This window comes from Brachycentrus maculatus, unplaced genomic scaffold (genome assembly GCF_059751285.1).
Source record: "Brachycentrus maculatus isolate JH-2025_06_01 unplaced genomic scaffold, ASM5975128v1 h1tg000693l, whole genome shotgun sequence".
Lineage (NCBI taxonomy): Eukaryota > Metazoa > Arthropoda > Insecta > Trichoptera > Brachycentridae > Brachycentrus > Brachycentrus maculatus.
The window spans coordinates 583,071-599,443 of NW_028281425.1; the positions used below are offsets into that span (position 1 = coordinate 583,071).

The window sequence follows — 16,373 nt, forward strand, 5'->3', positions numbered from 1 at the left end:
AGAGGTTAATGTTTTATATTGTATTTTAAAATTTTAATTAGAGGAAATAACTGAAATGAGTCATTTAAAATTGGAATACAATTTGAAAATATTAACTTCCCTATAACGTCCCCTCCGATAACGCGGTACCTATCTCAGCGTTATAGGGGGGTTTACTGTAATGTTATTTGTTGTACTAGTGTATAAATAAAAATACTCGGCACGGGTCAACCTCAGGGGTCAACTAACGAGCGCTCTCCGTTATTTATACAAATAAAATGGGGTGCTGGATTTTCTTTTAGATATCTCTACATATACATAAAACCGGTTTGCACCGGTTCGCTAGAACCGGTGCCTAAAATTTTTAAAGTTCGCCGAACCGGTCCTTAACCCTTTTGTTACACAATATTCCTATTGAGATCAAATTGTGGAAAAACTTTGCGAATTCAATCAACTTTTCCATTACGAAATTGACATTAATGATTTCCGAGACTACATAGAAAATGTTCTGAGAAATCAACATAACCACGAGATTCCGAGATCTATCCAAAATGCCAAAAATATAATCAGTACCGTTGCAGTTAGTTCTGCAGAGGCAGAAAGGGGAGTTTCTGCAATGAATATTATATATACAGATAAACGAAGTCGCCTTAATATTAATAATGTAGCTAATTTGATGACAATTGATTGGATAGGTCTCCAACGAGAGACCTGGGACCCAGTTCCATCACTACAAACTTGGTTAAGAAAATGTAACCACACAGCTGATGTCACTAGGATTAAATGACACTAGGATGATGATGACACTGATGACACTAGGAAAGTCAAAGCATGTAGACGACAACCAAAAGGCAATTTGGAAGTATTTAAATAAAACTGACTGAATTCTTTTTTAGTTATTTTCTTTTATGTACTCCGTTCTATATTATTTTTTGTAGTTATTTCGTGTAGGATGTAGATACCTACTTTGTTACAGAGCTTGTATATATATATTATGATTTATGTTCTACAACATTGTTATATTACTTTTAATTCACTTAGCCAAGCTGGAATAAAGATTTATTATAAAATAAATCTTTATAAAATCTGTTATTATTTAGACTTAATATTAAGTAATGTTAACACTAAACAATATATATATATATATATATATATATATATATATATATATATATATATATATATATATATATATATATATATATATATATATATATATATATATATATATATATATATATATATATATATATATATATATATATATATATATATATATATATATATATATATATATATATATATGTATGCAGACTACAACATGTATAGACACATACCAATCGTAAAATTTTATCATCAAAATACATAAAATGTGTTTTTATCATGTCTAAAAAGCGATAGGAAAATATTTTCGAATTCTGCCGATTACTATATTTTTTATCTCGTAATGATAATAAAAAATAAGTTCATTAATTGATTCGGCAGTCACTTGTGGTAAAATCTATCCATTTTTAAAGAATATTTAACTTGCATTCCGCATCATTTTCAAACAACGTACGATCTCAAATACTGTGTTTGAAAATGATGCGGAATGCATCGAAACACGTGTCACAGTAGATTTGAAGAAATAGTGGTATTTACTAAGCAAAACATTGATTCAAAACCAGTAGTCGGTGCATCTAAATTTGGTATACTACACAACATGCTCACTTTTCTGTACGCACCGCGACCCGCGACCGGAAGGATTGAATCACGAGACGGTTTCACACACCTGCAAATTTATTTTCCAATTTGAAAATTCATATTGAAAATAAATGACATCGGCACGTGCATACATTTAGAAGCCAAATTGCTGTTTTTCGGTTCCCCAAATGATTGCGGGACCGCGGCGCGGGTGCACTGCCCACGGCGCACGGCGCACCGCGCACCGGGGACTCTCCCCGATCCGGCCCCGGTCGCAATAAGGCCAATCTACAATCGACCGCTTTCGTTATTTTATCAACGGATCCTACTTCTTGTATTACGTGTATGTACGAGTACATATACCGGTGATTTAAATAATAGGGTAAAATATTGGATACATTATCGCGGGGCGAAGTCGATGGACCGTTAAAAATAATAAAATACTGACATATCCTCGGAATATCAATGTCAAATTTTTGGCGAATATGCGGTATTATTAAACGATTTAAGATGTATTTGTTGATGTTTTAAGGCAAAATAAATACCGAGTTACAACAATTTTTATTTTTTTGTGTAAGAATTTAGTATATTACATAAAATTTTGTAACCGGTGAATAAAATAATAGAGTAAAATATTGGATACATTATCGCGGGGCGAAGTCGATGGACTATGAATGGATATGGTATTATTAAACGATTGAAGATGTATTTGCTGATGTTTTAAGACAAAATAAATACCGAGTTACAACAATTTTTATTTTTTTGTGTAAGAATTATATTACATATAATTTTGTAACAGGTGAATAAAACAATAGGGTAAAATATTCGATACACTATCGCGGAGCTAAGTCAATGGACCGTTAAAATACTGACATGTATTCCTCGTAATATCAATGTCAAATTTTTGGAGAACATGTGGTATGATTTAAGATGTATTTGCTGATGTTTTAAGACAAGATAAATACCGAGTTACAACAATTTTTATTTTGTTGTGTAAGAATTATATTACATATAATTTTGTAACAGGTGAATAAAACAATAGGGTAAAATATTCGATACACTATCGCGGAGCTAAGTCAATGGACCGTTAAAATACTGACATGTATTCCTCGTAATATCAATGTCAAATTTTTGGAGAACATGTGGTATGATTTAAGATGTATTTGCTGATGTTTTAAGACAAGATAAATACCGAGTTACAACAATTTTTATTTTGTTGTGTAAGAATTATATTACATATAATTTTGTAACAGGTGAATAAAACAATAGGGTAAAATATTCGATACACTATCGCGGAGCTAAGTCAATGGACCGTTAAAATACTGACATGTATTCCTCGTAATATCAATGTCAAATTTTTGGAGAACATGTGGTATGATTTAAGATGTATTTGCTGATGTTTTAAGACAAGATAAATACCGAGTTACAACAATTTTTATTTTGTTGTGTAAGAATTATATTACATATAATTTTGTAACAGGTGAATAAAACAATAGGGTAAAATATTCGATACACTATCGCGGAGCTAAGTCAATGGACCGTTAAAATACTGACATGTATTCCTCGTAATATCAATGTCAAATTTTTGGAGAACATGTGGTATGATTTAAGATGTATTTGCTGATGTTTTAAGACAAGATAAATACCGAGTTACAACAATTTTTATTTTGTTGTGTAAGAATTATATTACATATAATTTTGTAACAGGTGAATAAAACAATAGGGTAAAATAGGTGTAAAATAGGTTATAGGTGTAAGAATTGAATTACATATAATTTTGTTACTGGTGAATAAAATAATAGGGTAAAATATTCGATAAATTACCGCGGGGCAAAGTCGATGGACTGTTAAAAATAATAAAATACCGAAATTTATTCCTCGTAATATAAATGTGAATCTTTTGAGAACATGTGGTGTTATTAAGAGATTTAAGATGTATTTGCTGATGTTTTAAGACAAGATAAATACCGAGTTACGACAATTTTTATTTTTTTGTGTAAGATTACGAAATCACCGGTTACGAAATTATATGTAATATATTACGTATAATTTCGTAACCCGTGAATAAAATAATAGGCTAAAATATTCGATACATTATCGCTGGGCAAAGTAGATGGACCGTTAAAAATAATAAAATACTAACATTTTAATAAAAATATAAACCTTTGAGAACATGTGGTATTATTTAACGATTTAAGATATATTTGCTGAAATTTGAAGACAAAATAAATACCTAATAGTTGTAAAAACAGACGAGTTACAACAATTTGTATTTTGTTGTGCAAGTATTGTATTACATGCGCAAATTTTACAATATTATTCAGAACGGAAACAATGTTCAATACCGGCTTTTATATATAGACATTTCTACATTCTGAGCCGAGAAAGCGGGAAACTAGAAACACGGAACTTACTCTAACTTGTCTAGAACTAAAATGTAAAGTATACCATTAGATACAAATGAATAAATAACTTACAAAAAAAGTCCAGAAGTCGCCGGAGAACCCACAATCACTTTCCTGAACAATATTACTATAGTAAAGCACACACACGCACACCGAGATAACTAACTTTAGCGGGATTATTACGAGAACAAGACAAGACGGGTCGGACGCCCACTTCTAAATATATAATCGGCTTGTTATGTATTTTAGTTTTGATATTCGTAATTTCGTAAATTCCGTCGGAGCGACTGCGGACTAACACGCGCAACCGGCTGTGTCGATTTCAGCAGACTGAAGTGCGCCGCGAAATGAAGACTGAATACAGTCGGAAGTGGGAGAAACGAGCAACAGATGGCGCTCAAGGCGGCAGGCACGTGACAATTTTATTTCAAATCAAAAATAGCTATTACATTGTCGGCATATTGCCAAAAGCTGTTAAGTTCACATTTTGGATAAATCGAGTCGATAATATTCATACAAAGATGATAAATGAGGTATTTTCATAAATTAGAAACAACTTACGAAGATATTGAATATTTAAAGTGAATTTTCATTATTCCAATGATACTATTAATGTATAAATAAATCCGCGTCTCCCCGCTAAACTAATTTTAGTGCACCATTCACTCTCTATATCATTATTATTATTTCCATCCCTAGAAAAAATATCTCACAAATATGTATTATTAATGCATGAATAATTATATATATATATATATATATATATATATATATATATATATATATATATATATATATATATATATATATATATATAATAATGTATATATATATATATATATATATATATATATATATATAATAATGTATATATATATATATATATATATATATATATATATATATATATATGTATATATATATATATAACTAACTAACTAACTAACTAACCATCACGCCGCTTCTCCGCAGGGGTAGGCAGAGAGAATAGAGCGCCACACCACTCTGTCCTTGCAAACATTCTTCGCCTCTTCCACGTTCATGCATCTCCTCATACATACCCGCCGATTGTTACGACTCCTAACCTGACACCTTTCAAGTATTTGGCATACCTGATCGTGCCATGTTTTTCTCGGTCTTCCTCTGCTTTTTTTCCCGCTAACATTCGCCTCATAAATTTGTTTTACCGTTCTTTCCTCACTCATTCGTTCTACATGTCCAAACCATCTCAACACACCTTTCTTAATTTTATCGATAATGCTTATCTCAGCTTTGCATTCCTTCCTTATTTCACTATTCGCACATCTATCATACATCGTTTTGTTACACATTCTTCTGAGAGATCGCATTTCGACTGCATTCAGTCTACTTTCATCCTTCTTTTGCCAACTCCATGTTTCACTTCCATACATTAGAGTTGGAACCAGGACTCCGTTGTGCACTGCCAGTTTAGCTTCCGCTGATAGGTTTTTATTTGCTATAACTGATTTCAGTGCACCGTTCACTTTGTTCCCAGCATTCACTCTCCTTTCTATATCTTTATCAATCTTTCCATCCCTAGAAAACATACTACCCAAATACACGAAATCATCTACCTGTTCCAGAATCTCTCCGTTTACCAATATTTCACATTCAGATCTGCATTCTTCTCTTTCAAAAACCATAATCTTGGATTTGCTAACATTCATCAATAAATCACTTTCCTTGGACACATTATACACTTTTGTCACCAACGCCTGCAGGTCTTCTCTGCTATCGGCAAGAAGAACAGCATCGTCAGCATACAAAAGGCAACAGACAGTCAAATTATTCATTCTGGCTCCAACATTTAAATCTTTCAGTTCTTTCATGCAATTATCCATGTATAGGTTAAACAGCCACGGTGACATTACACCGTGGCTGTTTAACCTATACATGGATAATATATATATATATATATATATATATATATATATATATATATATATATATATATATATATATATATATATATATATATAGTTTAAATATAAATGGTTAGATGATATCTTGTGTTAGGACTTGTAGAAGACATGTCAAAATGGGCAATCACGCAGCCTCGTCAGCAGTTTTGCTTGCGGGCAAGTCTGCTTCTTAATACCTCATGAGTCCACAGAATGTAAGGATTCTCTGAACTACTCCGCAATATAAAACACCTGAACTTAAGTCAGAACATTTTCAAATTGTAAGTCTAATTTATAATAAGTTTGAATTACCTCGGTACGTGCAGATAAAGGTCACCGTAGCCTCATTGCAAAACTGTTTGTGGAGCACATATCGGCTCTGGACATGCGGCAGCATCAGAGCTCAGTGTTGCGGTTGCCAGCGAGTCAATCTTCCTACATCATCTCTCCAGATCGTAGGTTTTGAACAGATGGGTCCGAACGGAAACCGAGAGTTTATACACCTTACCTGGGAATGTGGCGGGAGCTCTCGGAGTATTATTTATTAACAATATTTATATTGTTTTTTTTCTTCGATATTTAATTTAATTTTTTAAAAATTATTGTATACAGTCTTGTGAACAAAATAAAGTTCTGTAAGTATTGCATCCATATTTTTTAGTCAAACCGGAATGGAAACAAAGGCTCGGTATGGAAAAAAAACCAGCAGGAACACATTATCAAAAATTTAAAACTGTTATTGTGTGAATGATGAAATAAATAAACTACATACCAACAAAACCACATTGTATACAACAGAAAAAAAAAATTTAAATTGAAAATATCTTTAATCTTTCAAGATAAAAAATTACAAAAAAATTATCAACAAAGAGGAAGTTACCCTCATTCAGTTAATAGCTAATAAGCCCAAAAACAGATATAGGATGTTTTACTTTAAAAATATAGACACAACCGACTGTTTATTATAGACTTCTCCGACTCTTCCAGCAGTCAGGACAGTCTGCGTCGTCTCGGCTAATACTCATCGCACATTTGGCATATAGTTTGTGTGGCACCTAAGATTCAAATTTCAAATTCTTCCGACAGATTGTTCAAATCCTATCGCATTGTGGCTTAAAGATATTCTTTTGTAATGTCAGGCAAGAAACACGCAGGGGTAACATTATTGAACGGTAGGTAACAGACATGATGTCGGGCTGGATAGTGCCGCACTAGAGGGGGTGGTGCGGGTGGGCGACCGCGACGTGGCTCGCATACTGCTGGTGTTGCGAGAAAATGAGGCCGCACACCGGGCACTCGTACCACACAAAGACGGATGTGAGCGTGCAACCGTGCGCTATCTGCATGTGACGTACTATCCCCGGGGAACACATCTGCAACAAGCACAGGCATTATGAAGATTACAAGTTGGTTTTTTGTACAAGCTTTACGTTAACTGGAGGAAAGTGTACCTGCCCACAGAGCGGGCAGTGGCCGGCGTCCTCCCCGCGGGCGGCCGCGCGGCGAAGCTGGTCCTCCAGCAGGGAGTGCGCGCTCAGCAGGTGGCGCTGCAGGCCGCGCATGCAGTGCCGGCGCGCGCCGCAGCGCGGGCACAGCAGCGGCGCCCGGCCGTCTGGCACCGCATGACCGTGCGCCACGCGCAGATGCGTGCGCAGAGCTGACAAGTCCCGGATATACCCGTCACACACCTCACACACCACGTACCGAGGCTTGATCTGAAACACCGACAGTTTGTGACTACCGCATAATTGAGACTTTCTCATCTGATACCGCTTGCATATTTGCGTTATATTTTATAAGAATACTATTCTATTCTAGGTTAACATATCAATATACCCTACAGAGTTTTTGATTACCTGAATACCTGACAAAACATTTTTGAGTGCACACTCGGTCCGCTTCTCCCACATTTATACATCCCATACATGCAAGCCGATCGTTCTGATTTTTGTCCTGTCCACTTTTGAGGATTTGGAATACTGATCATCTCATGTTTTCACTGTAAAATTTCACATTCGGTATGTTTCAAAAACCATAACTTTAGAATTTTTAACATTTCTTATCAAATACTCCAATGTTATCCGAGTCATAATTAAATATTTCCAGTATGTGTTCACTACATACTTGTATAAAATAGATTAAGTGAATCACAAATTTGCTACGAACTAAATATTAAAAAAAATATGTTTAAGGGTTATTTATATAAGAGACTGAAAAAAATGGATCCAGCAGAGGACAGAAGGTTAAAGAAGAAGAAGTTATTGATGTGTACATAAATTTAGTATTAACTCATTTAAAACAGTGTTGTGAAGAAACATTCACATCAATGACAGATTTAATTTAAAGAAAGTATACAGATATGTCATACTTGATGGGTGTGGATTTATAAATACAGCTGTAACCATAATATGGCAACTATAATAACCCAGTCAAATGTCACTACATATACAAAATGTTTCAAGGACAAGGAGAGGATAGGATGGGCACGACTCTCAGTGATAAGAACAATGACACTAAAATAAGTTAGCTGTACGGAGGATCTTGCGTCCTAGCAGCCTTATTCTGGATTCCATTTAGTTAAGAAATATCTCTTATACCCGGATATTAAGTTCAAAAACTGAAATAAGTCAAAATTTACCGGGATAGGTCGTGGAGTATCGCGGCGCAAGGGAGGCTTCTTAGTGTTCCCGAGGCGGTGTGGAGTGAGCGCGGCTGCAAGATCCCATTCTTCTTGACTCCTGCTGCTCACCCGCAAATTTCTCCTACTCTTTACTGCTTTTTTATTTATCGTTGTCTGGAATAAAAAAAAAATGAAAATTTGATATGCAATAAGTTGTTTTTCTTCTCCTTTGTAATTTTGTGTCGGGCATTCAATTTTGGCATTTACTATGATAATTAGTGTACCCGCAAACAAGTCTCCCGACACAGTTCTCACCAGGACCAGATCAAGGAGACATTCACTTTTCTTAATTACACTCGAAAACGTAATTTTATGTAAAATTATATGTAATTTTAATCCTCAAGGAACTAGTACACCTCCGTGGTAGCTTGCGCAAGCTCGTATTAGCTCGGGTGTCCCGGGTATTGCCGCTTTTCTTATTTTCCTCTCATATTATGCATCCTCCAATTCCTTTCTCCACATATAGTTTTCGACTCGAGGAACCTTCGCTCGTGTCATCTATATCTCATCAAATTCCACCTCCGTCAGCACGCTCGGCTACCGTTCAGGAGGTCAAATGGTAGTAGGCACTCTTACCCACTTATAAGATCAATTGTGGAACAACATATCATCCAGTATGCTGGCAGTCGCTTACTGCATTTCTACTGCAATGACGGGAAAGGGCCAATAGGAGGAATAGGAGCACGTTTTTATCATTCGGGAGAGATGATCTCTCGGTATAAGGGTTTACCTGCAAGAAAACCTTGGCCGGTGGCTCCCAGACGGGTTCAGGCTGCGTGGCCTTCCGCGAGCGCGCTCTGTGGCTCGGCAGCGCGTGTCCCTGTTGGTGGTGAGCCAGCACCAGGAGGGAGTCGGAGCGGAAGGAGCAGTGCCCGCAGCGGTTCCCGCCGCGCCCCGCCGGCCCCGCCTGCTGCTCCCGCACCACGCGGAGACCGAGGTCCACAAAAAACTTGCCCAGTGGACTGTCAAAATACGTCTCTACGGTCTGACCGATCCGGGAAGACCTGTCTGTAAGCAAACAAAAAAAAAAACATATTTGATGATTGATTCTTTTAATAATACGAATCTTGTTTGATATTTTAATTGCTCATCGAAATTGTTAACTTTTTTTTATCAAAATTTATGTTAGTAAAACTGCGAACATGCTGTTTCAACACACTATTCTATCACTATTGGTATTCGTGTTCACCGTATGCAGTAACTCCATTCTCATCCGATTACCTAATAGCCGACTAAGAAGTTTCACTTCAGACAATAGCTTGAGAGATAAACAAATACCCTCTTTATCTTACAATGGGGACCAAATCAAGCGGAGATAAATCTGTCAAGCTCTCCAGGAAGACAAGGTGCGAGCGTCTCCGGGTAGACGATTGTTAAAGAAACGCTCAAAGGTAGAAGAATGAAACCGCAGTAGGTTTCTGGGTATAATATTTGGGCGGTAAAAGCTTACGACGACACTGATTTATTAAGTGTTGTTATAAGAATAATTTGCCAGACACACAAAAAAACTGCAATTGTTGACCAGGTTAAAGATGGAAAAAAGCTGTGTTTGTTCCTTTGAATAGTATATTCTGTTCTTACCGGCCAAGGCGGACGCAGGAGGGGGAGGGGGGCGCTCGTATAGGTGCGGCACTACGAAGGACGGTGCCTCCACTACCCACATGTCGTCTGTCAGGAGACTCAGCAGGTTCGGTACTTCTGAAAACATGACACGTATGTTTTGACATGAATGTGATATTGTTGATATAAATAAGTACTTAAATCATTGTATAGAGACAATATGCCATTTTGTTTCCTGTTAAATTTTGATAAGTTCGGTTCATAAAAGTTATGAACCTATTATTTTTGTTCTCTAATAAATGTTTTGAATCAGCCCACAAAGAGCGAGTGTAACGTTGGGGGCTCGGTGTCCCGCAGTGTCTCGCATCACCTTCGGGGCTTCCGGGCATAGAGTCCTGCGAGCTTTGCTCCATCACGGAGGTCTGAAATGCGTTCCTCTTACTTCTTCTATACCGCCCGCCTACAACTCAAAATATGACGTAAATATTGTTCCGCCACGGACAGTAATATTTTATTCCTGATATTTAATACTAGGCACATTTTGATACGTTTCTATAAAAAAAAATTTTTAGTTCTTTGTAATTTTTAAAATGGTTCTAATATCATTCCGGATGAAGTTTGTTGGCCAAATTCAAACGGACAAAATATGACACAGTCAAAGTCATCCTTTTTCCGAATCTGCATTTTTTACTCGCAATCAAAGTTTACGTGATAAAATTTCATTTTTGCAACCATTTTTCCCCGGAATGTCAAAATTTGGATTAAAAAGGCGGTAAGGATATGTCATCGGGCAACACAAAATTAATATTGATTTATATGGAAGTGAAACGGGACTAGAATTTTTTGGTGGAAAAAGTGGAAAAAAGTAAAAATAAGGAATGTAAAGTTAATGTTTTACCGTGTGTCCCATTTTAAGGACAGGGTATGTATTCCAGTTAGTTCTAAAAATAACTTTATTCGTCATATTTTATATTCGCTCGATTCTCGGGAACGGCTCGGAAATGAATAGAGATTACGTTGCATCTTGCGTATTCCATTAAACGTTATGAACTTATGGTTTTCTTATAAACTTATACAAAAAAATATATTACTTCTGACCTGATTTAGCAGTACTTTCTGAGTTGATATTCCGGCTGATATTCTCCTTTGTTTCATCACTGGTGTAATAATTAATATCCTGAAATCACAAAATAAGTCTATGCACATATATGTAGCGTATAATGTAATGCTAAAATTTAGTCCGATCGTGGTCATAGAAGTACTCATTTCCATTCTACTTTACTTTTATAAAACTTGGGGTCTTACTGTTATTGCTTGTATGCTGTTGTAAAATAAGAATTGATTATTTACCTTAAGATAGTCAGTTGACAAGTTATTATTATTTTCAACAGGCTTCGGGATGTCTCCTACTGTGGTTTGTTGGGGAATGGAGCGCATCTTGAATGTCTGTATATAGCAACAAAACTAATATTTGAGTTTCCACGTAGCAAACTACTACTGCAACCATCTTGCGCCCTAGCTCGTATTTAACGCAAATTATTTTCATCTTGGTTATGGTAACTGAGTTTATATCATGTTTGTATTGTATTTTTTTGTGGCAATACCAAGTAAATAAGAAACAGTTCACCAACAGACTAACAGTGAAAGAGGTTTTTCTAGCAGCGTCTGAACTAGAGCACCTAAGATGATTTGATGCAAAGATAGTTGATACGTCAAAAATAAAATAACAATTAATAAAATAAAAGCTTTAATAAAACAAAAGTTAACAGTGAATTGAAAAATCTATGTTGCTATCGTCGGCTTGGTATGTAAAGTGTCTTAATTTCATCTTTGATTACTTACGGATATCAGAGAGTCAAAATATTACAATTTAACAATCAAGTGTAATTTATATATTTAAAAAATACTTTTAGCATACGCTATGTTGTATTTCATATGTATGTATGAATACAATAAGCTGTATTTTTGGATATAATAAATTTGATACGATGTAAAAATTTTAATGTTTTAATGATTTATCATACAGGAAACCCAGAATAAATAAGTCACTCTAGAGATTGCCATGTTTTTTTTTGACCTTGTAATGGTGTAATCAAAATGGTGTGAAAAGAAAATGGCCTAAGAAAAAACAGAATTAGGTATGCAGTTGTCAGAGATGCGGAACAACATTTGTGTTTGTCTCAATACGTTTGAAGATACATTGAGAGTTGAGAGACAGTCTGAAGTTGCTTGGTTTATATTTTATAATTAAATAACAAAAAATTATGCAAGTTAACAGTTGCAAATACATTGACATATATGATAAAGTATAGAAAGGGCATATTTTATCTGTGTCTTTGTGTTGGTTCCAACTTTTGGGCACATAATGTTTGAGAGGGATTATTGAATGACTTTGGAATAATATGTTTAATTCTTATTGGAGGAGGAACAAGAAGAGTTTAAAAATGTCGTTCTGCGAGTATGGAAAAATATACTATGTTTTTGTAATTTTTGTTGTTATTCAAAAATGCTGGTTTTTCTTATTTTACAAAAAAATAACTTTGGGAGTTTTTCTTTTTTGTTTAAAATAAAATCTTCATATGAATAACTAATAAGTGGAGCAAATCCAGTAACTTTAAACAAAATAAACTCAAAATATTGCGAATCAACCGGTATGAATAAGTATATTAAATTTGAAAATGTTTAACTATATTTATAAAAATTATTTCAATTGATGGTGAAATATACAGTATATTGAAAGTAGTGGAAGTCTTCGTGTCTCAGTGCGTCTGTATATTTATAAATAATTTATTTCTACTAAATAAAAGACAAAAAAATCACGTTACACATATTAATTAATAATATTCAATGTGTGTCCTTTTAATACATGCTAATAATTTAATTCGTGAATAAAAATAAACAAAAATATTTGGCATACGCAAAATTTACAGTTTAAAAAGGAAGCTACTGCATTTATAATCAATAACTTATGCGAGTTCGTATCACAGTTGATATTTATCGGATTATTTTGTGATTATAGAAAATAGATATGTTGTAGAAATGGTTACAAAATTTCATTTGATTGCGAAATATAAGTGGTGTAAAGATTTAAAAAATGCGTTAAGTTACCTTAAATGTGTTAAATCCAAATAAACGGTGTACGAATTACTAGGTAACTTGAAAAATAAAGTATTTTAATTCAAATATGCGAACTCGACAATAAACACCGCACAAACATTATTATTGTCGCACGATTTGGCGCGTTTTACCAACAGAAGTTGCCATGTGAAATAAAGTATAGTACCTACTTTGTGCGGGATTATTCGCGGAGTTGAGTGTGGCGAGTGATGAACCGTTTTAGCGCCGGAGAGCGCGTTCGCGTAGGTAGTTTTATTTAAAATGCCAGCGACGCGATCGCGCTCTTTGCGTTGAATTTAACACGCGCTGGTGAATTTCGCGTTAACGCAACATATTTTTTTCGTAAAATTATAGTCTTTGATATTTAAATTTACGTTGTAATCCCGAAAAAATATTTTTATATCCCTAATTTGAACATATCGAGCGTCAATGAAAGTTCTAACGAGGATGATAAAATGGTGGATGAATTCAGCGATTTGATGAGAGTTGTAGTGGGGGTGATATTGCGGTTGCCAGGAATACCAGTATTCGCATAATGGGTATCATAATTGAGAGCAGCGAAAGTGAACCTTGAAAATAAATAACAGTTTTTAAGCCATCAATGCGCAATTTTCGCAACTACCACCAAATGCTTCTTCTTCTTCTTCTTCTTCTTGATGTAGGCCTTGTGGCCTGTTTTTAATAGGGTCGGCCTCCTGCGAAGTCGATTCCCGACTAATACAGTGGTGGCGGTCTGTTTTTTAATCCTCGTGAAAATAATTGGTTTAAAACTAACATACTTTTAACAAATGTAAACTAAGTTTTCTGGGTGAATTAGTGTTTCTTTTATTATTTATATAACATTTCTTAGATTATTTTGTCATTTTTCCCGTGTTTCCTCTACCCACAGTCAACTTTTCATACTTTTAAATATTTTTATTTTAACAACAAAACCTCCCATCATTAGTTAACAGTTTTCAAATCTACACTACCTTTAAAAATAATATAAACACAAAAGACCTTCTTCCCCTTTATCGCCATCCTTTCAGTGCCCATATATTTTCCCCAAGCGTTTTACTCTCGTTCGGAGTTCAGAGTCACCTCCAACTCAATAGAAATTTCCACCAAATCCGGGCTTCCAAGTGGACAGGTTGGAAAATCATCTTCACTGATGGATCTCGGTCGGACTCATCGTCCCACACGGGAGTGGCCTTTTATTGCGAATACAATAAATTTCAAAAATTGTTTAAGCTTCACCGGGAAGCATCGATATTTACTGCGGAAAATATCGCTATTAGAGAGGCTGTAAAATTTGCGTTAAATTCACAAAAAAAAAAGTTCCTAATTCTGTCATATTTTCTGAGTGTCCTACAGAAATTGAAGTCTTCTCCTTTCCTATGCCCAAAGATGAATGCTGCATCGAGACTCGATTTCTCTTACTACGGGCAGCCTCGTTGACTAAAAAAGTTACTATTGCCTGGATTCCGAGCCACTGCGGCATAGAAGGAAATGAGAAGGTGAATTCCCTGGCGAAGGAGGCCGTCCTTAGCGGGGGCCCAGAATATGTGAATGAACTCAGCATCGATGACCTCCTCGTTATTGTAAAGAAAAGACTTTTTCACTCATGGCAGGAATATTGGCATACCTCTGCCCAAATAAATGGTAAATATCATATATCTCCTTTATTAACGGAAAAACCCAGGTTCTCCCGGATAACTCGAAACAAATTTGAGACAACATCTATATGCAGAATGCGATTAAGCCACTGCTACAGATGTCTGCCCGGAAGTCGTCTACCTTGGGGTCGGCTGTACAGTGCGATGTGGGGGAGTCTAGATGGTTCCATTCTCCTCACACGCGCATACCATTGTCTCCTTCGTTGCCTTCCCCACCTAACGACTTCTTCGATCTCCCATATCTCCCTTATCCTGGTGTTTCTTATTCTGTCTCATAGACTCTTGCCAGATATGCTTCTTAGAGTAATCATTCTTTGTACCAACGGTGTCCGCTCTATATTTGAAGTAACATAATTATCCCCGTATTCAGTTGCTACCAAATGCGCATGTGAAATAACAAAATCAACATGTTTTTTTCAAATTTTTGCCTTTTGTTGTTGCATTATAAAACCTAGTAAGAAAAACGTTCAAAAATTGAAATTATTTTTTGAAAGGAGTTTCGAAAAATTTGAGTAATGTGGTTGTCAATCTTAGATAGGATGGTGAATGTTGTATGTGTGTAAAGTGATCATTTAACTAGCTTATGACAGGTCATAAGCTCTGTAAATACTCAGTTCCATAGTATTTTTCATCTATATAAAGATGTCTAAAAATGTACAAAAAATAGCTTGGACTAGATGAGGGGAGGGTATCGACCCAAACTCTTTTTATATATGATAAGTATTTACTTTGCGAGATAGTATATTATAGGAATTTCTGAATACGGGGATAATTATATTACTTTAAATGTAAAGAAATTATGTTCTCATTTATATATTTCTTGTTTTAAAAATAAGAATGATTTAAATTTATCATGTTAAAACCTTCTTTTTGCAGGAACAAATTTCCTTCAACTCTGAGATAATGAGGTTAAAAGTTTGGAAGTAACATGAATTTATTAAATACTTATTAAGATTTAATGTCCGCCTCCGTAGTGTAATGGTCAGCACGCTCGGCTACCGTGCTGGAGTGCTGACTTTTTATGCTCATTTTTTTAAATTAGATTATCTTTACTTTCATTGTTTCTTATTTGAGTTATTTGCATTATATATTTCAGTTTACTGAAAAATCTATGTTTTTAGATAACTTTTAAACGGTAGAAACATCCTCTCACTGGGTGACTGCCAAATAAAAAATTATAACTTTTTAACTAAACTGAATAAAAACCAATAAATAAACAAATCTATCTTGCAGGTATGTGAATTTGATGAGAAGAATCGCCTAAATCTGAGTGCATAGTATATTCATATTGTGATATGTGAACAAGGATAGTGCCAATGGAAGGGCAGCGGGCAGCAGCGGGCGACGGGCAGCAGCGGGCGGCGGGCAGCAG

General features: G+C 35.2%; 2 protein-coding genes across 3 annotated transcripts in view; both read right to left on the bottom strand.

Moving 5' to 3' along the window:
• LOC148300560 (uncharacterized) overlaps positions 1–4,399 on the bottom strand; it is a 36,613-nt gene extending 32,214 nt beyond the window's left edge. The window contains exon 1 of one of the 2 annotated variants that reach the window (XM_088274612.1): positions 4,140–4,399. The gene's annotated coding sequence lies outside the window, so the exon portion shown is untranslated. The remainder of the gene's footprint in view (positions 1–4,139) is intronic. The other variant, XM_088274613.1, reaches the window with a different exon arrangement.
• Positions 4,400–6,797: 2,398 nt separating this feature from the next.
• Positions 6,798–13,444, bottom strand: LOC148300561 (uncharacterized). The gene is made up of 8 exons (XM_088274614.1): positions 13,338–13,444; positions 11,580–11,675; positions 11,328–11,406; positions 10,251–10,367; positions 9,400–9,677; positions 8,628–8,783; positions 7,441–7,704; positions 6,798–7,362 (listed from the first exon to the last, which is right to left on the bottom strand). The coding sequence occupies exons 2-8, from the start codon at positions 11,664–11,666 to the stop codon at positions 7,201–7,203; spliced, it is 1,143 nt and encodes a 380-aa protein (XP_088130740.1). The 5' UTR covers positions 11,667–11,675; positions 13,338–13,444; the 3' UTR covers positions 6,798–7,200.
• Positions 13,445–16,373: the final 2,929 nt, after the last annotated feature.